Genomic DNA, 24,562 nt, shown 5'->3' on the forward strand with positions numbered 1-24,562 from the left:
TTTGCAAGGATGACACAAAAATTGACACGAGTAAAATAGTTTACTGGATCGTGGTATTATACAGTACAGCGTCATCTGTGTAATTGGATGGTCATAGTGCATATGTCAGATACCTCCTATGATTATAGAAGTTAAAACAGTTTTAATTCTATTTATCAACATAACACAGATCCTATTGAATCACACCATATAGGCTCTTTGCTAATGTAATCCTATATTACGACAAATTCAATTCAAGAAAATTGAGATATTCCCAGACTTTCGGCACCAATACGAGGGATATTTTATTTAAAAGCATATTGATCTTGACAGGATTAATAAAGGTAAAAATCTAAAACCGACCGAATAACTTATCCGGTACCAAGAATTCTATGCTTAATCTATAAACTATTTCGATCTCAATATGAAAAGTAGGCAGTCTTCCATCTGGGGTGTTCATCGGTTCAGTCAAGTTCAAATCGAATTAAAACAAGTAAATTAAAGTTTTATTTAACTTTTAAAAATCAACTGAACCGAACTAATATAGAATAAAAACTGAATAAAACGAATCGAAGTAAATTTTGATTTGTTCGGTTTAAGATAAAATAGGATATTAATTATAAAAATAAATATTTTTTTAATTCTTTTAAAGATGAATTTAAAATATTTATTTTGTTTGGCTTAACCGGTTTTAAACTAAAACGAACAATGTACAATATGTCACGATTTTTATTTTATTTTTAAATGTTTGGTTTGGACAAAGGATGAGTTTAAAATTTTCAGTCAATTCAGTCTAACTGGCTTTCAAAAATTTAAAACGAACCGAACTATTAAATCAATTAAAAAAAATGAACCGACCCAATCCATTTAACTAAGAAAAACGAATCATTTAAACCAAACTTTCTTGATTCGGTTTTGAACTGATTAAACCGGGTCTGATGAACATGATTCGCACACTAGCCCAACTGCAATGAAATTTGTGAATAATTAATTAATATGACTTTAAATGATGAATATGATTCGCACACTAATCACTGCTAGGATTTAGACATCATCATCACCTTTCAAGTTTAGAGCAGAAAGATGCCAGGGGCATTATCGTCAAACTTTAAAAAGAAAACCATCTTATCATTATATGTTTCTTTTCCATTAAATTCAACCATGGGCAACCTATTTTAAGTAGTCTTAATTCAACTGAAAGTGAAGATGTACAGAACTTTTATCAGATTTCTTATCAAGTATAACTCAAGATCTTTTATCAGATTTCTTATCATTGGTTTTTTTCTCTTCAGCCTCCCTTCTCTTTTGTTGCCTGAAATTGGAGAGGAAAACAACACAATTTGTGAATAGGCTTAACTAAAAAGAAGCACAAACAAAAAAAATGTTCACTCCTTCATCAAATATAAATTTACTGGTAACCAACAGGTGCTAAGTAGCAGCACATAATATAGCAGATGTAAGAAAAAAAAAAAAAAAAGGTGAGACCCAAAACAGGATCAGATACATATCATTACCACGTGCATTAAAACTCAACACACAAATTCTTATTGTAATTAGTAACAACAAACAATATTTAGAATTTCAAAAGATCAAACTTACGCAAAGCTGCTATATCCAACACCAAAAGTAGATTGACTTAAAACTGCCACAGCCCCAGTGGGAAGTACAGAACTCTTCACATCCCCTTCCACCTACAAGCAAGATAGGTATAAATAGAAAAAAAAAAAAAACTTTTTTAAGGCATTAAATTTTGTACCAATTCTGGGATTTTGGTGCAAATTACATTTTCCCATTTGAATTTCTTTTTTCTTGTCTCTCTATTAGTTGCATCTCCAGTTCAAGGAGCTGGTGGCAAGGCACTAGAAGCTGCAGGAGTGGGGTACGTACTTGAGTGTTGAGAGAGGGAGCTGGTACTGGAGATGCACAAGCCTCACAAGCAGGGCATCATCTCTGAGAGACTGGCCCCGCTTGTCAGACGTGCATCTCCAGTTGAAGGAGCTGGGACTGTACCACATGTTGCAAGAAATCGGGATTTCTGTAGTCCATCTTGTTGCGAACTTCTTTATTGAAAGTTTGAAACACCTGCCAACACTATTATACCCATGGACCTTCCTAATTCTATCCTGAAACAAACAGGAAAGAAAGCTAATAGTCAACATTTTGAAAGTTACACCCTATATTTTACAATATTTGCACATAAAACCTAATAGTTCTCAAACGCTGCTGCAACTAATGCACATCACTTTGGCTGTTTGGCATACTTGCAGTAGAAGTAAACAATAGACTATTGTGATGGGAAAATATACCAAATGAGATTTTTTTATAGACAGGTTATGAAGTTGCTTGGTAATAGGAAAATTCAAAGGGAATCCAGTTTTCAATTTATTTTATATTTCTTTTCCTTTTGGATTGGATTTAAGTGGTTTTAACAGTCATGAGAGCTTGGAATAAAGGAAAAAAAATGATGGACGTGTTGTGAAGACTAAAACAGGTAATAATATAATAGCATTCTAATCTCCCCCCCTAAACACAAGTACACAACATAATCAACCACCGCAATTATCATATAATATCGGCTGTAATTCGAAAGTCCTAATAAATAATTTCTCAAGTAGTCAAATTAACTTGTGGAAATAACCTGTATCTTTTGAGAGCATGCTGAGAAAGTGGCTTAACAAATCATCTTTTGGGGCCTCGGCTGAATTTGTACCAGTTTGTTCAATTTGGGGCATTTCATGATCTGATCCAGTAGTATCTACTGCCATATTAACATCTGATTTGGATTTCTCGAGAATGCGACTGGAGAACTTGTGTTCTGTATGTCTTCTCTTAATGAAGATGTGATCTGTACCAGGCAAAGTACTTTCACCTTCCTGTGAATTACCAGCAGTGGAAAGTATGCATCATAATAAATTCTAGCTATATAATGTATGGAAAGAAATATCTTTGTCAACAATTGAAAATAATTCATTGTTTCCTTCAAATGATAAACACCACAGGCTCTAAACTTAAGATACATAATAATTTTGGCAACAGCAACTTCAAATAATCTACTAATAGCATATACGATATAACTACTGAAGCTACTTAATTGGCTTTATGTAAACCAACTCACTAACTGACTCAAATTTACATAGCCATAATTGGTACTAAAAGAAATCTCCCAAACATATTCACAAAAAAAAAAAAAAAAAAAAAAAAAAACTTTACATCGTGCTCAGGAGACACTGCCATCTCATCATGCGCATAATCCACTATCCAAACGCACGCTTCTGATCCTCTCCATTTCGCCCGTGCGAGTATCTCTCCAGTTTTGAAGAAGTAGACCCCACATCACATTGAATGAAGTCTTCAACAGTCATGGGCAGACTATTAATCGAGGGCCCCATCTGCAGCAATGTTTTATTTAAAACACTGCTGGCCCCCCCCCCCCCCCCCCCCCCCCCCCCCGTGCCTGACCGAACAGCCGGGGTCTACTTCTTTCTCCTTCGTGACATCCAACCAGGTCAAATTTCGTCGTTGTACATGGAGTGATGGAGAAAAAGAGCGGCGATGCCCTTTGGTTCGGACGCCATGGCTGGATTGGAAAGAGACTCTACGGCAGCCACCGATGATGCCACAAAGGGAAACTAGAGGGAGAGATGATTTTCCGAGCCTATTTATTATTGATCTGAAATAGTTGTTTTAATGGTTTAATGGGTCTTAGCCCAGTAATTAATAGGCCCAATTTAAGTATGGGTCTGTAGCCCAGTAATTAATAGGCCCAATTAAAATGAACAAATTTAGTTTTTGTTTTCTGATGTATTCTGTATTATTTTTATTGCTTGTAAAGTTCTTCCCAAGCGGATTCTGGAAAACCCACAGTTCAACCCACTATCCATTAATGGATCGGGTGCTGCAACGGATATGTGAAGCATTACGCCCGATTGCAACTGAAAACTGAAAACTAAGCAATTCAGTAAATATTTACCCGTCCGATCAGCAAGAAAGCAGCCATTCATTATAGTTTCTCCATCTCCTCCGACTACTAGTTTCTTGAAATCTTGATATTGAAAGAGGCAGCAACGCAACTCTCCTCCGACTACTAGTTTCTCACGACGACTACTACTCTATGGAGAGCTGGGCTAACCTCCCCCAAGAGATACTATCTCTAATCGCTTCAAAACACAGTGGTGCCGCTGCTGTGTATGTCTCCTTAGGGGGAATCTGTAGAGAATGGTGCCGATGCCTAACCATGTTCTCCCCTGTACCTCCGCTCCCTTCCCCCCAGCTTCCCTTCCTTCTTGTTCCTCCTTACACCATTGCATACCGTCCTCTTGGGAAAATCTTCCCTCTCCCTGTATCTGATCATTCCACTGCTCCAAAACTAAGTGAAGATTTGCCCCAGCTTGGAAACTCTTTAAAGCCATTCTGTATTGGTTCGTCTCATGGCTGGCTAATAACTCTCGGCATAGACTCATTTGTTTCTTTAATTAATCCTGTAACCACCGAGTCAATCCTTCTCAAGCCCCTTTCCTCAATCAACAATGAGATTCTATCTTTCAATCCAAATAGATACCCACAATACTGTCTCATGACCGAAGAATATGTCCGAACAGCACGCACTCAGTGCAACCTAGTTCGATTGTCTATCCTGTCCTCTGACCCAGCAGAAGATAATGACTTTACCTTATTGGTATTCCTCACTGGATTGAAAGACTGCTGCTTCACATTGAAGGGCAGAGATGGCACTTGGACTTCACATTACCACCAACCAACCGAGGTCAAAGATGTAATTTTTATCAGAAATGTTTTCCTTACCTTCAGTCCACCATTGGATTTTTGCGTTTTTGACTTTCAGAATATCGAAGCAGGATTGTCTGTAAAACTATACACCTTCGATCTGAATGTGCCTATTGGAGATGTATTCTTAGTTAATTCCAATAACACACCTTTGATAGTGTACACCCGTCGCTTAACCGACCAAAGGCTAGATTTCGTGCCAAGAGGATATATTCTCGGTATGGATCGCATCGATCACTTTAATCCTGATGATATCGGCCTAACACGGACATCGACAAGGGAGCTTAATGGTATGGTATTGTTTCTTGGTTATGGATGCTCCGTGGCTGTGCCTTTAGACCATTTCCCTTGGCTGGTGGAAAATGCAATTTACTACAACCTAGTTCGCAGAGTGGAAGATGAGAGGATGAGAACTTTGTGGAAGGGAGCCATATATCGAAATATAATTAAAGACGGATATAATGGTGACTCCATTAAACTTTTCGATGTTGAGCAATGTCGAGGTAGTGATCTTTGGTTATCTCCGAGACCATTTTGGGTTACTCCTAATCTCAGGCGTGCATAGATTTCATGTAGATGTAGTGCTGTTTTTTTTTATTATAATTCAATATGAAAATATGTAGTGCTGGATGATGTTTTTCTGTGAAAGCTTGTAAGCTTCACAAAATACTTCTGGTAGCAATAATATAGATCTTAGAAGAATAGTTTTAGTCTTATAGCGTTTGATTGATAAAAAAATGCTTCTGATAGCAATAATAAAGATGTCAGAGTGTACTTGTTGCATTTGTGTTGTCCTCTGCCTTGTTTTTCTGATCCCAGTGAAGACTGAAGATGTGGAGTATATTTTTAATTTTCATGTTACAAGAATGGTGTGTTGTAACTATAGTCATTTGATACCATTATCCTACCAATTTGTACTCTTTGCCAATCAACATAGATGGCAACAAAACCATTTAACTAGCAGAACCTGAAATTAAACAACAACATACGTACCTTCTTCTAGTTCTAAGCCCTCGAAAACATCATTCAAAGGCAAGTCTATATTGATCATTAGCTTTTGCATAATCACTGACCAACTCCCATTGTACCCGTTTTGTGTGTGGTACTGTGGTAACAACACCAAAGCACCAGAAATTTTTCTGAAAATTGCATACTTGTACAAATTAGATAATAAAGAAGGCATGGGAAAACTGTCTGTTTTATGTTGATTGCTGTTATGGGTGCTCTTAAAACTAGTCTGGTAGTAGCTTGGTATTAATGCTAGTAGAGCAAAGGCATCAATTAAATGTGCTTTGTAAAATAAAAATAACTGCATGAAACAAAAATAGACTTCAAATCGGTAACCGTTCCTTAAACAGAGAGCAAAATGAAAAACAATTGAGGCTGTAACCTTACCTTATCATGACACCTGTATATAGCTGATGGATAAAACTTGATAAGCATGAATTATCCATACAAATGGCTGCTTCCTACAAACACAAACAATCCAACCACTACTTAAGAAAACTAAAGAAAAGTATATGTTCTTTGAAACAAAGAGAGTGAGAACTTAGAATTACACCATAAAAGAACCATCACCGTCCATTAGTTAGAGAATTGGTTGAACCAATTTTTAAAATTAGGGGAAATGTACAACCTAATAAGCAAAATGACAATGGGCTTAGTTTCAGTTGGGAGGCAGTATGGCTGTAGCAAGGCTTTAACGAAATAAATAAAACTATTTAATTTAACTTGCCTTGTAAATAGATCTGACAAGCAAGCATAAGATGCTTCATAAACTTCTAAGAGAAACGCTTGTTAGATGACGCCTGTTATGCAAATCAGGATGAACAAAAATTGAATTGATATTTATATATAAAAATAAAAAATAAAAATGTCCCAAACAGTGAGTCAGTTGTATAATTTGACAACTGCTACACAAACACACACAATTTGGATGAGAAAAGGGTCTTTCTTTTGGTTACAACTGTTGAAACTCAGACCCAATTTTGATTGGAGTGTTACATGGAATATTGCTAATGGATCTTTGATATCTTATTGGTTTGATTCCTGGACATACCCACCGAAGGCCTCTCAGATAACACCGGACCAATCCACTAGAAAATACTCTTTGCAAATGGCTAAGAGTATTAGCCACCGAGTCCAATACTTCATTTCCCTCTAGTTTCCCTCTAGTTTCCCTTTCTGGCATCAAGTAATTAGGCATGCTCTCAGCCCAATATCGCAATCAAGCCCAGACACAAATGAAATACTCGCTGCTTTTTTTAAGGGTAAAAACTAAGGTCACATTTACTCCGTAGTTAATTCATTAGTAGGCAACGAAGCTATCAGGGATGATTTATTTCAAACCACGTCGACCTTGACCTCGGAATTTATAAAAGTTCTGTCGTGACGAATAAGCTAGGCACAGGCGCAAAAAGAGTTTTTCAATCTATAATTCCTTACTGACCTAAATGCTAGGATTTAGACATCATCACCTTTCAAGTTTTAAGCAGAAAGCTCGTCAAGCTTTAAAAAGCAAAACCCTCTTATCAAGATATGTTTCTTTTACATTAAATTCAACCTATTTTAAGCAGTCAAATTCAACTGAACAAAACTTATATGCTAAATTATCATCAAGTGCAACTCAAGATCTTTTATCAGATTTCTTATCATTTGTCTTTTTCTCTTCAGCTTCCCTTCGCTTTTGTTGCCTGAAATTCGAGATTAAAAACAACACAATTGGTGAATAGGATTAACTGAAAAGAAGCACAAAAAGAGAGAGAGAGAAATGTTCACTCATTCATCAAAGGTAAACTTTTTTTGGAGTCCTCATCATAGGCAAACTTACTGGAACTAACAGCTGCTAATTACCAATACATAATAATTACGTGGAGAAACCCAAACAATATAACTTAAAAAACAAAAGTGACACCCAAAACAGGATCAGACAAATAGCATTACCATGTCCATTAAAACTCAACACATAAATTCTTGTTGCAATTAGCAACATTAAACAATATTTAAAATTTCAGAATATCAAACTTACGCAAAGCCACTATATCCACCACCAACAGTAGATTGACTTAAAACCGCTGCAGCCCCAGTGGTAAGTGCAGAACTTTTCACATCCCCTTCCACATACAACAAACAAGTAAGGTCTAAATAAACAAATAAAATAACTTTTTAAGGCACTAAATTTGTACCAAGAAGTTCAATTATGGGTATTGGTGCAAATTACCTTATCCCATTTGGATTTCTTGTTTCTTGTCTCTCTATTAGTTGCATCTCCAGTTGAAGGAGCTGGTGGCAAGGCACTAGAAGCTGCACCAAGAATGAAGCAAAAATTTCAACAAGTATTTCAACAAATCCTAGATTTACCTTTAAAGGAATAGAAAATAATATCATGGTATTTTTACACCAGGGGAATGAAAAAGAAGGATTTTTTTTAAGCTAAGTTAAAATTAGTACTTGGAATTGCACTTGTTTTCAGAATTGACGGAACTGCTGGTGGTTGAATACCTCCAGAAACAAAATCAACTTTTGGGCTTTTCTTGCGTTCCTGCTCCTTTCTTTCTTGTTCTCGCCTCATATCAGCCTCTATCAAAATAACACTTTTATGTCTAAGGTTCTTGTTTAAGAGAATGTTATTCAATTTATGTCATTTCACCACTATTATAACATGTATCAATCAGGTTCAGTACCAGTAGTAATGACCCATAATGCATCCTTAACAGCACATTTACACAAAGACCCATTTGAATTTAGGGGTGTTCATTGGGTCCGGTTTATTTGGTTTTCAACCAAACCAAAAAGTTTGGATTAAATGGTTCAGTTTCTCGGTTTAAATGGATCAGTTTGGTTGAAGTTTTGAATTACTTTGGTTTTTTATATTTGGTTCGGTTTAGATTTTTCAAAACCGAGAAGACTGAACCTACTGAACTCTATATGGTTCAAACCATGCTTCCATTTTTGGACTTTTTTGGTTCTAACCGAACCGAACCAATGAACACCCCTACAGTTGATACTTTTCTGGTGGGGTGATCTGGGGCCTGTTACTAAAAAAATAAAAATAAAAACAAGGTGATTACACCATGTTACTCAAAATGATTATCATGTGCTGTCAATCATACCTATTGCATCATAGAAGTCGCTCTTGTCTAACCCATGCGGGTCGAAAACCTCCTTGCTGAAGCAAGTTCCGATCTGATCTATGTCTTGGTACCTCACCGCATGTTGCAAGAAATCAGGATTTCTGTAGTCCATCTTGTTGCGAACTTCTTCATTGAAACACCTGCCAGCACTCTTTAACACAAGAAACTTGATAATTCTATTCTGAAACAAACAGGAAAGAAAGCTAATAGTCAACAATTTGAAAGTTACACCCTATATTTTACAATATTTGCACGTAAGACCTAATAGTTCTCAAACTCTGCAGCTAACATACATCACTTTGGCATATTTGCAGTAGAAGTAAACAACAGACTATTGTGATGGGAAAAAGATACATTTCAGATATTAACAAACTTGAACATATCCCAAATGAGATTTCTTTTATAGACAGGTCTATGAAGTTTCTTGGTAATAGGAAAATTCAAAGGGAATCCAGTTTTTCAATTTATTTTATATTTATTTTCCTTTTGGTATGGATTTAGTGGGTTTAACAGTCACAAGTGCTTGCAAGTAAAGGAAAAAAAATGTTGGATTTTGTTGTCGAGATGAAAACAGGTAATAATCTAATAACATTCTCATCGACCCCCCTCTACCATAGACACAGAAGTACACAACATAATCAAATGACAAGGTCATCCGAAAGGAAATTACTAGAAGCATGTAATAATAGTACTAAAACCTAGATCACAGATCCAGCAGAAAAACAAATTACACATTTTAAAGGAGAGTTACTAACCCAAATCATGTTCTCTAGACATGTCAAGTTACAAAAAGATTCATCATTACAACAAATGATCTCTCTCTCTCAGGAGTTGAACAAGTCATACAAAGTAACAAGGCATGTAAACCCAACAACTCATTTTACTTTCTATATTGCTGCCCAGAATATAAACCTCATCTTCTTTGCCCGTGCTCAAATCAAGTGACACAAAATTTGTTCTTCCTTTAGGCATGAAGAGAACATCTTTATCAGGATGAAATGCAAAATGCCGATAGTAATCGATGCGATCGATACAAAAATTATAGAAATTAAGTATTTGACCTGGATACATTGCATCAAGGCTCAATTGGTACTTTAAGGTCCACTCCTGTCTAGTGTAGCTCTCAAGTACCCAAACAGAAAGCCTTTTATCGCGGAACACAGACATACACTTTAAGACCCCTCGGGACTGTCCGATTTTCGTCAGAGCACAGTTTTCCAGATTTGGTGGGCGGATAACTTCATAGGAGCAATTGTTCGGATCAACGCTCAGGATGTTATCTTCAATTGTTAGGCGATGGATCCTCCCGTCAGTAAAAGTGCCCTCAGAATAATACTTGATTTCCACATCATACACCAACCTTTTGTGGCTTTTCAACTTTCCTTTCTCATACAAGAAAATGTCAAGGAAGTCGCCGAATCTAATTACGTGAAACTGATGGAACACTTGAGGGTCAAAGGCCAACGAAAATACTCCATTACAGTGTAGTTCAGGGTCAAATCCCAATGACCACAAGGTGAAAAGATTTCGGGTTGCCGGGTTATAGACTTGTACATCATATGCATCCGGTGATAATTTCTTGTTAGAGCTTTTGACAAGGAGAAGCCCGTTACAACAATCTAATATATTAAAATGACCGTGACATGATAAGGCACTACTGATCATGTCATCAACCTCCACCTTGTTGATGACACGTGATAAGTTCACAAAGCAAGCACCGAATTGACCATTATTGTAGAAAAAACCGCTTATAGTCGGTTTCAAATGTTTGTTGAGGTGAACAGAATCAGATGAGAGGGAGAGCCAGGTTTTGCAGACGCTTCTGCAGCGAAAGAAGGATTTAGGTAGCAGCCGAGAGAGGATCTCTATCACCAACACATCTGGAAGTTTGCTGAACGGTGAGAGGTTCTTCCTCTTGTGCCAAACTGAGTCAGGGACCCTTGCCCCTACACAAGATAAAAAAGATTTAAAAAAAAGTGTATCAGAATTTATAAGAACAGATGTAGTTGCCTTATATTTGTGTAATTGCAAAACTACCCTTGATCAGATAGACATATCAAAATATGTATAATTGGACAATAAATAAATAAATTATTTAAGAAAAGTGAGTATTTGAAAGTTGGCCCGAGAATTCCTTCTTTTCCTTTATTTAGGAAACACAAAAACTATGCTATTGACTTTTAGTTAATTTTATTGTCACATTTTCTTATTGTGGAAAGACAGTCATCCATGTAATTTTGTTGGCACCAAGTAAAGGGGTTCTGATGCTAACTTATCAAAATATATTTGGCAAAGGAAAAGGGGGAGCTAGGTGTGAATGGGGGCAAACCCTAACCTTCTCTCTTTGTCTGAGGGAGCATGGCTTTGTTCATGTTCCGGATCTGCTCTGACTGTCGAAGCTCAGTGAAATCCATTTAACCTCGATGAATGGCGATGGGTGAGAGGGCTTAGAGTATCTACATCAATAAAATTGAAATGAAATCAATACAGATGGCATAGGAATATTAGAAACTAAATGTGTAAGTAGCCTTTTCTATATCATAGTATGTAAATTAATTCATAAATATGCAACTAGAAATTGATATTTAAGAGTAAGGTATTAAGCAATGTCATAACCCCAAAATTGACAATCTATAACAATGTCTTTTTTTAACTCACAAACACACAATTGCACAAACAAAGGTATTAACAACCCGGCCATATGGTATTTACTGGTGCCATCTTTGTCTCAAGTTTCAAGTGGTCGTCAATACTTTCCCCTTTTCCATTAAGAGTTGATATGCAAGCGAGTACATGTGATACATGATGGGTTGCTTTGATGCCCAAAATGCCATGCTAAGATAGTAAAATGTTATTGCTAAGTATGGCTAACATTTGTCCTGACTGATACTAACATTCATCAGCTTGAATGCGTGTATGAATTACTGACCTACAGAGATCCTACAACAAGTAGAGAAACACCGAGGCCCTTCAACCCTTGTAACTTGTAAAATTGGATGAGGCAGTCACGGCATCTGCAATTCTGTATACTTTTGCTTACACCTTCCAATTAAGAGTAAATTGAGCGTTCAATTATTCGCATTCAATAACCTTGTAGTTAGCTCTCACTTATCCTAACTTTGTTTGAGTTGTTTTTGAACTGTGTAACCAAGTTATTAAGCTTTAATCTTACTGATGCTAGCATCATCTTACTTGAGTTGATCAATTAACCACTAAAGGCAACCAGGTTGAAAGAATTATAGAGAAGGTACTCAACCAATTGGTCCAGCCAGTACTCTCTATTCTGGAGATGTTAATTATTTTCCCCTTTATATTTAAAAACTGAAGAGAAATTCAAAATATAGATAAACAATTGCCTCGCATGGGGAAAGATTGTATGCTTAAATTGTAGCAAGCACACCGTAGCTAATTAGAGAGAATTTGAGCGACAAAATCAAATGCAACAAAACCCTAAACCCCAGAATTTGAGCGCTAATTAGGAAAGATGTCTGCACCAAACCCTAAATCCCAAAATCAAATGCAACAAAAAAAAAAAATTTCAGCAACAATAGCAAGAAATTATGTAAAGAAGTGAAATAAGAATAATAATATGATGAAATCTAACCTCGCGCACTTGTCGGAGATCGCAGTAACTTAAGGACGTCAAGGCAAACAAAATGGCGGCAAAGGATCGGAATCGCGCGAGATGTGATGGGTGGGGGGTTTTCATATATACCACTCAAAAAAAAAAAAATGAAATTACGTATTTACCCTCCAAATTATTATAATTACATATTTACAATCTAAAAACTTAACTCACATATTTATCCAATATAATTTTAGTATATATATCAAATATACTCAAAACTCAAACTAATTATGTCAAGATTTTTAAAATTATAATTAATCAAAGATTAATTCAATACCATTTCTTTCTCCCTTAAACTCGTTCTCCTTTAGTCCTTTATATTCAATATAAAAGATTAATAAAAATAAACTGGTATAAAATTTTATATTTAACTAACATAAATATTATGAAATGAACATGTCCATTGAAAAAAATAGCATAACCTTTGATTTTTATATATTGGTTTTTGTGTGAAAATTCGCAGGTTAAATTTGATAACTTTGATTTTATCTCATCATAGAGTGGGGAAAAAAAGCAAGAAATATATGAGGTACTTAAAACATGACTTTAATAGAAAGTTATAATTAGTTATTTTTGTTATCTATTCTTTCATGAAAAAGAAAAGAACTGTCTGTTAAATACAGTTATTTATCTTAAATTAAAAGGATGGCCCAAAAAAAAAATTCATTTGATAATATAAAAATAGACGAATAAAGTTTAAATGAGTAAAAAAAATTCATTAAAAGGACGCTGCCTAGCTCTTAGCCTCTTACCACGGACGAGCAGCAGCAGTGAGAGAACCCATGAGCCCAACAAGGACAGCCTACAAGGCCCAACACAGGCCCAAAATCTGAAAGTATCAGACAGCCAACCCATGAGCCCAACAAGGAGAAGCAGCGAGACACCACAAACCCGTCCAGGATTCAATCTAATTTGAATAAATACAATTTACAAAAAGTTGATTAAACAAAAATACGAAATTAAGTAAGTTGATTTGCTAAATGCTAATGCTAATGCTAATGCTAATGCTAATCCACTAAAATTTATTGACATTTTCAATAACTGAGACAAAATATGGTGCATACAGAAAGAAAACATTTAACAAATGAGAGCCATGAAATATTTATTGACATTTTCAAGAAATAATTAGACAAAATACGTTGCCTAGGCCTAGCTAGATAAAGAAATCATTCAACAGATTAGAGTCATTGATCGTCTGTGGGTATGAATATAATATTGCATTGTTCCACTTTTCATGTTTCGATTCGTCTGTAATCAAGAATAAGGCGGGTCAAAACAAATAATCAGCGGTCAAATGCCAAGTGACAGACAGAAGAAACACACCGCTACATAAAAAATCATGTGTTTATTTTATTCCACAGGGAATATTTTTTTTGAGAGGTAGAAATACGAAGAAATATGAAATACCTGTGGCTGTGCAGCGAACAAACACTTTTATTTCCATTTTCCCTTTCCGTTTCTATTATTTTTTTTTCGACATTGATTATTTTAAAAATAATTTTCTATTTGCCCTTCATAATTTATGCAGTTTCTTATTTACCCTAAAGACTTAAATTTATTTCATTTACTCTTGCAACTTTTTTTTTTTTTTTTGTTTTACTCCCTTCATGTAATTAATCTCATATTAACTCTATTTGAATTATTAAAAGACCTTAGTTTACCTCTAATTAAGAATTACAAAGTTAAAATTAGACACTTGATGCTGAAACAAATTAAGATGCTTTTCGGTTGTTCGATATGAAGCATACATACATTATCACGAATGGTAAGTCATAAATAAAACAGATATGAGAATATATGTGGTCTTAATAAAACAAACAGATAACTCGTACTTAATATTTGTTAAATTCATGTATGATCGATGCTTAAGCTTAACTGTTTTATTACAATGAACTATATATGGTGCATGTTGACCAGTTCAGCAAGTTCGAACCCAAACAATTATATTAATTTAGTTATTAATAGACGTTCAAAAGCACTATACTTCTTTATTAATTTACTATATCACGTAAATTCTCTAGCTACTTAATTTTCTTAAGAAAAATGGTATTGCTATATATATACATGTAAATTCTAATGCATTGGAACTGAAGTTCATGTAACAACAACGTACAACAGAGTAACCTACAAAATCATACTTTAATATACATGTTGTTTTTAACTTTTAACTATTGAAGTAGGTTGATAATGTAGGCATGCATGTATAGCCTATCATATCTCACAAAGCACAATTGAAATTTTCATTTAAGCATTTTGTCAAACATGTTAGAAGCATTAATTAATTTACTATTCAATAAATGTTAACCAAATACTAGTAGTTCAACTATCATATACAAATTAAATATGATAGTTGAAGACCGGTTGTCATTACAAATTTATTTCCAGTCTAGGATGTCATTACAAAGTACTTGCGAGGAGCTTGTTCGGTTGGGAATGTATTAGAAAATATATTGGAATAGATTCTCTATTTTAGCTGAAAGGAAAAAAAAAAACAGAATTGAGGTTTAAAAAAGTTGTTTTTTACAAGGATGTACCTCCTCTATTCTTCCATAAGTTGTATTTCATTAGAATGATGAAGTAGAAGAATTAGTTTTATTTTAAGAGATGGAATTGACTCATTTGTTGAAACTTTTCCGTTTTTCTACTCATTCATTTTTCCACCTTTAATTGAACACACCCAGAATAAAATAGTGTGACATATATAGAAGTGTATTCCAAATTCTACTCTCTTTCTCTTTTTCTTTTTCTTTTTCTTTTTTAAATTCCAGTCATCCAATGTCTTGCTGAATAAGTCCCATACAATTAATTTAGATACTAAGATATGTTATGTAAGATTAAACTACTGTTTCTTTAGTGAAATTAACATACACTTATTGCTTAATTTTGTTAAAAAAAAAAGGAAAAAAAGAAAAGAAAAATATATAACTCTTAAGTCACCTTAACTTGTATCACAAGGGATCTAATTAATCCTACTCAATTTTAATAGCAACCAATCATGATCAAAAGACCTTTACCAATGCACCAACGGTGTGAACATGATATTTGTGACATATTCATGATTGCATTGCACCTCAAGACAATTTCTTGGCAATTCTAGCCCTCCAGTTACGTACGTTCCATGCATTTTTTTTTTAATTTTCCTCACCAATCTCATCAATTTTTTACATCTTGATTAACTTAACTTGATTTAAGAGAGCACCTATGAGCTCATCTTTCTTTTATTTTTGTTTTCATCTGAGCACGGAATAGCCAATTTATTTCATATAACTTAAATTCGATCTTATTATTTTCTATAAAAATAATAATTTCATATTAGACTTTGATTAAAGTAAACAAATTTGGATTATTAAATGTTGATAATGAACTTATAAATTCTGTTAAATCCTCACCAAGATGTTTATAATTATTCTGTCAGTTAGTTCAAAAGAAATCAAGAAATTAAGAGTTAACCTTCTTTCTTTTCTTTTTTGATAGAAACCCGTAGGTGATTAAGAGTTAACCTGACGCATGGATAAAACCGTAAAAAGTAGTCTTAGATGTAATTCAACGAGTATTTGGATAGTTGAAATCTTATATCTATATATCAATATAGTGTGGAAAAAACGTGCCGTGCCGTGACTAACACACCGTGACTTTGGTCTCCTGCCATGCCGTGATCAAAATGTCAATGGGTGGTCACGGCACGCGAGTCACGCCGTGACTCACGTGTTGTGTCTAACCGTAACTGGTTACGTTTCTCCCGTTTAACTATTTTTCATAATTTAAGTTAGTTTCTTCAAGATTCATCATTTGATTAAGACCTAACGGTTTTAATTACACGTGACTCGCGTGATTACGTGACGTGCTGTGCCGTGACCGGATCTTTTGCGTGTCGTGTCGTGCCGTAACCAAAATGTCAAGGGGTGGTCATGGCACGCGAATGGTCAGGACACGGAACAGTAACACATGCCGTGCCGTGACGTAACTGTGTCGTTCCGTAACGGAGCTGGCTCTGTCATGCCATTTTTCCCACTCTATATCAATATGGAGAATGGGAATTCAGAGTTAACCTGACTCATGGGAAGAACATGGCATGCACAACACATCACAAATCTGACCAAATTATCTCAAATCTGGAGATATTGAGATAACACAATAAAAGTTTAATATGGAAAACTGCAAAAGCACCAATGAGCGCCTTAAAATTAAGGACTTGTCATGTATAACAAAACAACAAGAAAGGATGCATAAATGGCCAAAGCTCTCTGGTAGCTAAGGGACAGTAGTTCAGTACCATCCTTTTACGGTATGCTTCATTTAATGTTCTATCAGAAAGCTATGATTCTAGCGGCATGGTTTCGGTGTTATGATCCGAATTGTAGTAAATCGGACGGTTTGGATTGAATGATGGAACATCCTTGCCAATTTTTCCGGAAACAAGCCATAGATTCTGGATCGCTGAAGTAACTCAAATTTGGAGTTTGATCCGAACCTCGACATGGAATGTATGCTGGTTTGATATTCGTGCCAAAGAAGATCGGACGGTCCGGATCAAAACTTAAAATTTGAGGTACCTTAGGTGATATGAATTCGCAAAGCATAGGTCCCCCGAGTTCAGATCCAGTGAAGTAACCAAATATTGGGTTTTAAATCTGGACCATCCGATTCGAATCCGTGATAATCTATCTGAAGTGGAGGGCACGTATCCCGAGAGATAAGTTCGAATCGCGAAGCAATCTCAAGCGAAGAATTCGAATCGGACAGTCCAGTCCCGATCCAAAACCCAAAGATTGGGTTACTTTAGGGGAAACCAGCGATGATGCCAGAAAGGGTAGGGGATCCAGTACTTCATTTCCCTCTAGTTTCCCTTTCTGGCATCAAGTAATTAGGCATGCTCTCAGCCCAATATCGCAATCAAGCCCAGACACAAATGAAATACTCGCTGCTTTTTTTTAAGGGTAAAAACTAAGGTCACATTTACTCCGTAGTTAATTCATTAGAAAGCAACGAAGCTATCAGGGATGATTTATTTCAAACCACGTCGACCTTGACCTCGGAATTTATAGAAGTTCTGTCGTGACGAATAAGCTAGGCACAGGCGCAAAAAGAGTTTTTCAATCTATAATTCCTTACTGACCTAAATGCTAGGATTTAGACATCATCACCTTTCAAGTTTTAAGCAGAAAGCTCGTCAAGATTTAAAAAGAAAAACCCTCTTATCAAGATATGTTTCTTTTACATTAAATTCAACTGAACAAAACTTATATGCTAAATTATCATCAAGTGCAACTCAAGATCTTTTATCAGATTTCTTATCATTTGTCTTTTTCTCTTCAGCTTCCCTTCGCTTTTGTTGCCTGAAATTCGAGATTAAAAACAACACAATTGGTGAATAGGATTAACTGAAAAGAAGCACAAAAAGAGAAAGAAATGTTCACTCATTCATCAAAGGTAAACTTTTTTTTGAGTCCTCATCATAGGTAAACTTACTGGAACTAACAGCTGCTAATTACCATTACATAATAATTACGTGGAGAAACCCAAACAATATAACTTAAAAAACAAAAGTGACACCCAAAACAGGATCAGACAAATAGCATTACCATGTGCATTAAAACTCAACACATAAATTATTGTTCCAATTAGCAACATTAAACAATATTTAAAATTTCAGAATATCAAACTTACGCAAAGCCGCTATATCCACCACCAACAGTAGATTGACTTAAAACTGCTGCAGCCCCAGTGGTAAGTGCAGAACTTTTCACATCCCCTTCCACCTACAACAAACAAGTAAGGTCTAAATAAAAAAATAAAATAACTTTTTAAGGCACTAAATTTGTACCAAGAAGTTCAATTATGGGTATTGGTGCAAATTACCTTATCCCATTTGGATTTCTTGTTTCTTGTCTCTCTATTAGTTGCATCTCCAGTTGAAGGAGCTGGTGGCAAGGCACTAGAAGCTGCACCAAGAATGAAGCAAAAATTTCAACAAATCCTAGATTTACCTTTAAAGGAATAGAAAATAATATCATGGTATTTTTACACCAGGGGAATGAAAAAGAAAGATTTTTTTTAAGCTAAGTTAAAATTAGTACTTGGAATTGCACTTGTTTTCAGAGTTGACGGAACTGCTGGTGGTTGAATACCTCCAGAAACAAAATCAACTTTTGGGCTTTTCTTGCGTTCCTGCTCCTTTCTTTCTTGTTCTCGCCTCATATCAGCCTCTATTAAAATAACACTTTTATGTCTAAGGTTCTTGTTTAAGAGAATGTTATTCAATTTATGTCATTTCACCACTACTATAACATGTATCAATCAGGTTCAGTACCAGTAGTAATGACCCATAATGCATCCTTAACAGCACATTTACACAAAGACCCAGTTGAATTTAGGGGTGTTCATTGGGTCCGGTTTATTTGGTTTTCAACCAAACCAAAAAAGTTTGGATTAAATGGTTCAGTTTCTGGGTTTAAATGGATCAGTTTGGTTGAATTTTTGAATTACTTTGGTTTTTTATTTTTGGTTCGGTTTAGATTTTTCAAAACCAAGAAGACTGAACCTACTGAACTCTATATGGTTCAAACCATGCTTCCATTTTTGGACTTTTTTGGTTCTAACCAAACCGACCCAATGAACACCCCTCCAGTTGATACTTTTCTGGTGGGGTGATCTGGGGCCTGTTACTAAAAAAATAAAAATAAAAACAAGGTGATTACACCATGTTACTCAAAATGATTATCATGTGCTGTCAATCATACCTATTGCATCATAGAAGTCGCTCTTGTCTAACCCATGCGGGTCGAAAACCTCCTTGCTGAAGCAAGTTCCGATCTGATCTATGTCTTGGTACCTCACCGCATGTTGCAAGAAATCAGGATTTCTGTAGTCCATCTTGTTGCGAACTTCTTCATTGAAACACCTGCCAGCACTCTTTAACACAAGAAACTTGATAATTCTATTCTGAAACAAACAGGAAAGAAAGCTAATAGTCAACAATTTGAAAGTTACACCCTATATTTTACAATATTTGCACGTAAGACCTAATAGTTCTCAAACTCTGCAGCTAACATACATCACTTTGGCATATTTGCAGTAGAAGTAAACAACAGACTATTGTGATGGGAAAAAGATACATTTCAGATATTAACAAACTTGAAAATATCCCAAATGAGATCTCTTTTATAGACAGGTCTATGAAGTTTCTTGGTAATAGGAAAATTCAAAGGGAATCCAGTTTTTCAATTTATTTTATATTTATTTTCCTTTTGGTATGGATTTAGTGGGTTTAACAGTCACAAGTGCTTGCAAGTAAAGGAAAAAAAATGTTGGATTTTGTTGTCAAGATGAAAACAGGTAATAATCTAATAACATTCTCATCGACCCCCCTCTACCATAGACACAAGTATACAACATGATCAACCAAAGCAATTATCATATAATATCTGGGCATGCAAACTCAATTCCTTAAAGAGTACAAATATCAGGCTGCAATTCGCAAAAGTCCTGAGAAATATTTTCTCAAGAAGTCAAATTAGCTCGAGTAGAAACCTGTATCTTTTCAGAGCATTTGGTTGTCACAGGTGGGCCGAAGAAGCGGCTTAACAAATCATCATTTTGGGCCTCGGCCGAACTTGTACCAGTTTGTTCAATTTGGGGCATTTCATGATCTGACCCAGTAGTATCTACTGCCATACTAACATCAGATTTGGATTTCTCGAGATTGTCTGCGACTGGAGAACTTATCTTTTGCATGTCTTCTCTAAACATGTGATCTGTACCAGGCAAAGTCCTTTCACCTTCCTGTGAATTACCAGCAGTGGAAAGTATGCATCATAATAAATTCCAGCTATATAATATATAGAAATAAATATCTTTGTCAACAATTGAAAATAATTCATTGTTTCCTTCAAATGATAAATACCACAGGCTCTAAAACTTAAGATACATAATAATTTTGGCAACAGCAACTTCAAATAATATTAGTATACTTTCAAACTTGACTACTATTACATGTACAAATCAAAACCTAATCTACTTATAGCATATATGAAAACAACAGAATGTCAGAAACCAGCCACACAATTGAATATAGAATTCAAAATGAAGAAGAACAAAGAAAGGCAGGTAGACATTATCAATTGTGCCCAAAAGATTTAAATCTTCTTACAAGTGGGAACCATATTAGTAAAAGACTGGAGAGGATTGCATTATCTCTTCAGTCCATCAATCGTTACGCCAATGGCAGTTTTGTAATTAATTCATCGTTGTAAACAGCTATAGAAGGCTGTAAATTGTAAAGAACAAGTATGCAATTAATAAAATTATATTCTTTCTCAATCCCTCTTCTTCTCCTCTATCCCTCCCCTTCTTCCTTCTTCTCAAACCCTCTAATTTCTTCCCAATTTCTGTTAATTGCATCATCAGTCTGGTTCTTCCGTGCATGTTAGTTTATCAAATTTGATTGATTCCTGTGTTGCATCCTCTCAAACCAGAAGTAAAATGAAACACAGCTACTTTGCTTCAAGTAACCCACTAACTGACTCAAATTGATATAAAGATAATTCTTACTAAAAAAAAATATCCAGAACATACTAAAATAATTTAAAAAAAAAAAAACTCACATCGTGCTCAGGAGACACTGCCATCTCATCATGCCCGTAATCCACAATCCCAAGCGCACCTTTCCTCGCTCTCAACCGATCAGCGAACGTTGGCACTGGCGAGAGTGGAGGAGATGACTGTGCAGAAAGCGGCGAGGGAATCTGGGAAGGGTTAGGTGGCAGGGGGCTATTTAGGGTTTTGTGGTCTGAGGGGGGTTCGTCAGGTAGGAGAGGAGACCGTGGGGAAGAGTTCCGATTCGAAGGAGGGGGATTGGACTGGTCGAGTGAGTCTTCGTTTTCCTCTTCATCGTCGTCGTCGTTGTACATGGAGAAGAGAGCGGCGATGCCCTGTTCTGACGCCATGGCTGGATCGTAAAGAGAGAATGTAGATGCCAGAAAGTGAGAAAGAGAAACTGGAGGGAGAAGATTTTTTTGGGAGCCTATTATCATATTATGGACTTGAATCTGATAATTATAGATCCGAAATTAATGGGCCCGTAGCCCAATAATTGATCGACCCAATATAAGGCTAGGTCCAAAAGAAGTATAGCACTTCCACAACGAAACAGCAAGTCGCATCACTTCAATCAGCCTTTTAAACCGTGAACAGTATGGGAGTAGGTCGATGGGGCTCCATGTTGGCCTGCTAGTCAATGATGTAGCCATAGACGAATTCGCAAACAATGAGCCGGGACAGGTTCAGATCAAGAACCATACAAAACCTTTCATGCCAACTATTATATTATCTACTCCTTGATCCGCCCGATCTTCTTTAAGATCCGTGTGACATGCTTTAATATCCGTGGAGTTCACTTCAATTTTCGTGTTCACGGATCATAAAGCAGATCGGACGGTTTTGGAGCCAACATCCACTCGTGAAGTATGACAATATACCCTTTCTCAAAAAAAAAAAAAAAAAAGACAATATACCCGAGGTACGGTTTCAGCCATCCGGTTACCAATTGGAGCATGATCATGACCCTTCATTTTGATCAATATGTTTTCCTCGGTAAAATACTAAAATGTAGCATCTTCATCTTTCCAGCGTGAAGACGCCACTTTACATTCTCTGTTTCTTTCTCATTCTTGATTAATTGCTCTCGCATTCACAGCAAATCTCGATTCCTCCCTCCTCTCCAGCATTACTACCCCGCCATTAATAAATCAAGTTCCTCTCAGAGCAAAACTTGAATCTTTATCCATGTACTAAAACAGATGTTACTTCTCATCTACCTCCTTCTCCTCTCCTATCCATCCCTCTCCATTTCCACCTTCACACGCAGCCGCATTTCTTGGACCTCCAACATAACGCTCCTAGGTGATGCTTCTCTACTCAACAGCAGCATCAGCCTTACAAGCCTGAATACCAGCGGGTGCCATGCCGGCCACTCTCTCTACTCCACTCCGATACGCTTTCTCCACCCGGAAACTCGTGCAGCTGCCTCCTTCTCTACCCGATTCACCTTCTCAATTATCCCGTCTCCTTCTTTCGGTGACGGTCTTGCGTTCCTCATCACCTCTGACCCATTGTTTGTCGGCTCGTCGAATGGTTTCTTTGGTCTCTTTAACCCAGGCACAGATTGTACAAGTGAACATTCCGCCATAGCCGTGGAGTTCGACACGAATCTTGATGCGTTGCTTCGTGATCTTGATGGCAACCATGTGGCAGTGGATGTCTGTAGCATTTTCTCCTCTGCCTCTTCGAGTGCAGTTTCGGCCGATCTTGATCTCAAAAAAGGGGTTCCCATGACAGCATGGGTGGAGTACCACGCACAAGATAAAGAATTACAGGTATGGCTGAGTTATTCTTCGAAGCACCGACCCGCAAATCCCCTGCTTGTAGCCGGGCTCGACCTCTCGGGACTATTACATGAGTTTATGTATGTAGGTTTCTCAGCCTCAAATGGACCCGGTACCGCCCTTCATTTAATAAACCGGTGGAGTTTTCGTACCTTTGGCCTTAATACCAGTACTACATACTACTCTCCATCACCCACCAGCCACCCTTCACCATTGTTTTCCTCGGTAAACACCGGGAGCAGTGATGGCTTCCTCGATTCGCACGAGGACGAACCTGATATAGATATCGCTGAGCCGTTCCGACCAGATACCAAGCGAAAAAGAAAAATTGCGGGCCTGGTATTGGGTACTCTATTTGCCGTGCCTCTCTTGCTTGTAGTGCTATTAATTGCAACTGTCAGGAGGAATCCTTTACTAATCTCTGAATGGTGTGCTGGGAAGGAGAAACCGCAATTAGAATTAAAGAAGCAGTACGAAGAGGATTGCAGTTGCACGCAAATTGAAGATGAATTGGGGAATATACCAGGGCAGATTTCAATGGAGGAAATAATGGCTGCAACAAACGGATTCAACCGACAAAAGATTCTAGGTCGGGGTAGCACGGCAACAGTTTATGAAGGCACACTTTCTTCCGGCTCAAAAGTAGCAGTGAAGCGTTTCGCACAGGCTGGCCGGTACAGCCACATGTTTGCTTCAGAGGTAGCTGCTATCCTTGCCAGCTGTCAGCACCGCAACCTGGTCCCGCTCACAGGTTGGTGCCGTGATGGGGAAGACCTTATGCTGGTTTACGAGTACATGCCGAATGGAACTCTACATGACGCTTTGCACGGAAACCGTGCACCACTATCCTGGCATCAACGTAAGAAAATTATAACAGGGCTTGCCATGGGGCTTCATTTCCTCCATTTCGGGTGTGACCGAAAGATCCTACACCGTGATGTGAAGGCAAGCAATATCTTGCTTGATGCCGGTTTCAATGCACGGCTTGGAGACCTTGGCCTTGCACAGTTAAACAGCCATGGGAATGAACCTCAACCGACAGCAGTAGTAGGCACGCCGGGCTACATGGCACCAGAGTACGTGTTAACCGGCTTGGCAACGGAAGAGTCAGACGTGTATAGCTTCGGTGTGGTGGCACTGGAGGTGGCTACTGGACGGAGACCAATGGAGGGAACTACTCATGTGGTCGACTGGGTATGGGTGATGCGGGCCCGGAGTAGGTTGGCTGAAGCAGCGGACCCGCTGCTTGAGGGGAGGTTTGAGAAGGTGGAAGTGGTTAGGATGCTGCTAGTGGGGCTGGCCTGTTCATATCCAAACAGTTGGCAGAGGCCTAGCATGAGGAGGGTTTTGAGGATGCTGGAGGGGACCGCTCCACTGCCATCTTTGCCGTGGCAGAAGCCAGAATTCAAAATGCCACTTCCTTCTTGGGAAGAGAACTCATCATATTATAGCTGTTAATGTTGAGAGATAACTTCATCTTATTTTGTTCGATTGATTCTTTTACTCTCTCTCTTTCTTCTATTTAGGTGAAGATTTAAGGGATGTTTTGAATAGGTCTGAGAATTAAGAGATTTTTACTAGGTTTTAAAGTGGATTTGTTTCACTGCAAGTGAGATCAAAATTTATAAGAACAGTCATAAATGTATCATATTCCTTCT

General features: G+C 37.0%; 4 protein-coding genes and 2 long non-coding RNA genes across 8 annotated transcripts; 1 reads left to right on the top strand and 5 right to left on the bottom strand.

The window, feature by feature from the left end:
- Nucleotides 1-1,080: 1,080 nt before the first annotated feature.
- On the bottom strand, nt 1,081-9,142 carry LOC144546737 (uncharacterized). 2 transcript variants are annotated; one of them, XM_078295285.1, is made up of 5 exons: nt 8,874-9,142; nt 8,224-8,340; nt 7,982-8,064; nt 1,579-1,670; nt 1,081-1,291 (listed from the first exon to the last, which is right to left on the bottom strand). In XM_078295285.1, exons 1-5 carry the CDS (start codon nt 9,004-9,006, stop codon nt 1,225-1,227), a joined length of 492 nt encoding a protein of 163 aa, XP_078151411.1. In that variant the 5' UTR covers nt 9,007-9,142; the 3' UTR covers nt 1,081-1,224. The 2 variants fall into 2 exon arrangements, with proteins under 2 accessions (XP_078151411.1, XP_078151410.1); XM_078295284.1 differs by having other exon boundaries at nt 8,212-8,340.
- LOC144546738 (uncharacterized) lies at nt 1,975-3,398 on the bottom strand. The gene is made up of 3 exons (XR_013508869.1): nt 3,190-3,398; nt 2,618-2,852; nt 1,975-2,102 (listed from the first exon to the last, which is right to left on the bottom strand). It is a non-coding gene; the product is annotated as an uncharacterized LOC144546738 (long non-coding RNA).
- On the bottom strand, nt 7,271-7,971 carry LOC144546739 (uncharacterized). The gene is made up of 2 exons (XR_013508870.1): nt 7,790-7,971; nt 7,271-7,454 (listed from the first exon to the last, which is right to left on the bottom strand). It is a non-coding gene; the product is annotated as an uncharacterized LOC144546739 (long non-coding RNA).
- A 474-nt stretch (nt 9,143-9,616) lies between the features above and the next one.
- On the bottom strand, nt 9,617-12,315 carry LOC144546735 (putative F-box protein At1g47730). Its single transcript, XM_078295283.1, has 3 exons — nt 11,824-12,315; nt 11,230-11,350; nt 9,617-10,840 (listed from the first exon to the last, which is right to left on the bottom strand). The coding sequence occupies exons 2-3, from the start codon at nt 11,306-11,308 to the stop codon at nt 9,735-9,737; spliced, it is 1,185 nt and encodes a 394-aa protein (XP_078151409.1). The 5' UTR covers nt 11,309-11,350; nt 11,824-12,315; the 3' UTR covers nt 9,617-9,734.
- A 5,377-nt stretch (nt 12,316-17,692) lies between these two features.
- On the bottom strand, nt 17,693-21,548 carry LOC144546734 (uncharacterized). Of its 2 annotated transcripts, none has more exons than XM_078295282.1 (7): nt 21,126-21,548; nt 20,053-20,304; nt 19,263-19,464; nt 18,612-18,728; nt 18,382-18,464; nt 18,190-18,281; nt 17,693-17,858 (listed from the first exon to the last, which is right to left on the bottom strand). In XM_078295282.1, exons 1-7 carry the CDS (start codon nt 21,465-21,467, stop codon nt 17,792-17,794), a joined length of 1,155 nt encoding a protein of 384 aa, XP_078151408.1. In that variant the 5' UTR covers nt 21,468-21,548; the 3' UTR covers nt 17,693-17,791. The 2 variants fall into 2 exon arrangements, with proteins under 2 accessions (XP_078151408.1, XP_078151407.1); XM_078295281.1 differs by having other exon boundaries at nt 18,600-18,728.
- A 491-nt stretch (nt 21,549-22,039) lies between these two features.
- Nucleotides 22,040-24,362, top strand: LOC144546598 (L-type lectin-domain containing receptor kinase S.7-like). Its single transcript, XM_078295141.1, has one exon. It carries the CDS (start codon nt 22,320-22,322, stop codon nt 24,360-24,362), a length of 2,043 nt encoding a protein of 680 aa, XP_078151267.1. The 5' UTR covers nt 22,040-22,319.
- The last annotated feature ends 200 nt before the right edge of the window (nt 24,363-24,562 follow it).

The sequence above is a fragment of the Carex rostrata genome, chromosome 30 (assembly GCF_964058835.1).
Source record: "Carex rostrata chromosome 30, lpCarRost1.2, whole genome shotgun sequence".
Lineage (NCBI taxonomy): Eukaryota > Viridiplantae > Streptophyta > Magnoliopsida > Poales > Cyperaceae > Carex > Carex rostrata.